At 38.6% G+C, this 2,020-nt stretch overlaps 1 protein-coding gene across 1 annotated transcript; it reads right to left on the reverse strand.

Moving 5' to 3' along the window:
• Positions 1 to 366: 366 nt before the first annotated feature.
• Positions 367 to 1,176, reverse strand: LOC148772239 (uncharacterized). The gene has a single exon (XM_088814948.1). The coding sequence runs from the start codon at positions 1,174 to 1,176 to the stop codon at positions 367 to 369; it is 810 nt and encodes a 269-aa protein (XP_088671074.1).
• Positions 1,177 to 2,020: the final 844 nt, after the last annotated feature.

Raw genomic sequence — 2,020 nt, forward strand, 5'->3', positions numbered from 1 at the left:
ATACGATGATTTGGGGTTATGAATTCATAGTTTTAATGTCTGTCAATCTGAATCTTGGATGTTCTTTTTATATTAATGTATGTTTTCTTGATGTTGCTCCTCTACTATATGCATTCCGGTGGTTGTGAAATAATTTTCGGGATGATTTAATTGTAAAAAAATATTATGGAATTTGATTGAAGAAAAAAAGTTACTTTTGAAAAAAATGAGAAACGTCTAATAAAATAAATATTATAAAATATTAATGTATGTTTTCTTGATGTTACAGGATAAAATAAATTATTTTAAATGATTTAAGAAAAATCCTATGGTTTGGTGATTTTCTGTAATGTTTTTTTTTTTTTTTGAGGATAAAAAAATATTTCATTAGCTCATTTCCGAGCAGAGGATTGACTGAATCTTGACGGGAAGAGCATCTAAATTACATGGACCTTTCTTAGATAGTGACGCTACTTCGTGAGCTACCCGATTACCTTCTCGAAATATATGTTGGACTGTAAAAGCGGCAAAAGTCTCACTCATTTGTTTAATATCCTCAATGATATTTCCATATTCGGCTCGTGAGCTTGATCTTCCCTGGATGGCTGCAATAATCTCTTGTGAGTCACCTTCTAAAATGATCGCCGCCCAATTATTTTGACAAGCCATTTCGACAGCCAATAAAGCCGCTTTTGCCTCTGCCGATGCAGGATCCAAAGTGGATTTCAAAATCCGCGACACCCATCCTACGCATACACCCAAATTCGATCTTCCTATAGCTCCAAAACAGCATATTCCATCCTTGTTATTCACCGAAGCATCAAAGTTAATTTTCACCACATTTGGCTCGGGGGGAATCCATCTCACTAAGGGTCGATTGCGCAAAAGGCATGAGTCGAGTACTTGCGATGTAGCTGTATGTAGTTCATTCCAATATTTCTTGGAAAACTCTACTATATTCATAGCATCGGGAATTGTACCTTCAAACACTCGTTTGTTACGGGTATACCAAATTGCCCAGCACAGTAGTATGCATTGTTCAAAAGCCTTGGAATCTAGCTTCTTTTGTACTGTACGCAGCCATGCACCCAACTCAATTTCCGATGTGTGATATGTCGACAGCGGTATCCCACTCAATGCCCATACTTGACGAGCAAAAGTACAATAAGCAAAGATATGCATAACATCTTCTCCCATTTCATCACAAAAAGCACAACGATTAACTTCCAAGACCTTGCGTTTCATCAAATTTGTGCAAGTAGGCAGCAAATTTTTACATGCTCTCCATAAAAAAATCTTAATCTTGCTTGGTAGAGTTAAAGCCCATATCCATTTCCAGTCTTGAGCATTGTGAGAATTCGAACTATTACCAGGTTGGCCACCACCATTTTTTCGGATTCTAACAGCCAAATGATAAGCACTACGAACTGAGAATAGTCCATTTCGATTATAATGCCAAATATAGCGGTCTGAGTGCACTAGCTTACCCAAAGGAATAGCAAGAATTGCTTTGCAATCGTCTTCAAAAAGATTTCTTGGATTAAGTCGGACTTCCACAGCCCTGTATCCTCGTCAATTAGTTCATTTACTTTCATTTCCGGCTCCCTATCACCAATGGGTGTGAAAATCTGAAATGTACTTTCTCTCGGCAACCATTTATCCTTCCAAATATTAACCGAACGCCCGTTGCCGATTCTCCAACGAAGGCCGGCTTTGACTAGGTAAATAGAACTGCATAAGCTTCTCCATGTATACGAAGGATTCGAACCCAAAGAGGCATCTAGTACACTTGTATTCGGGTAATACCTTGCCTTTAGGAGTTGGCCTAACAAGCTTTCGGGATTCTCTAATAATCGCCATATTTGTTTGGCGAGAAGGGCTGTATTAAATTCGTCCAGCACTCTAAACCCAATCCCACCTGATTGCTTGCTATCGCACAACTCCTGCCACTTTGTCCAATGAATCCCTTTCCCGTGCTTATTTTCCCACCAAAACTTAGCCATATAATTTTCGAGTTCCATTGTGAGATAACCTGGGAGTT

Source organism: Erythranthe guttata, chromosome 2 (genome assembly GCF_056151865.1).
Source record: "Erythranthe guttata isolate IM_541 chromosome 2, IM_541, whole genome shotgun sequence".
In the NCBI taxonomy this organism is placed as follows: Eukaryota; Viridiplantae; Streptophyta; class Magnoliopsida; order Lamiales; family Phrymaceae; genus Erythranthe; species Erythranthe guttata.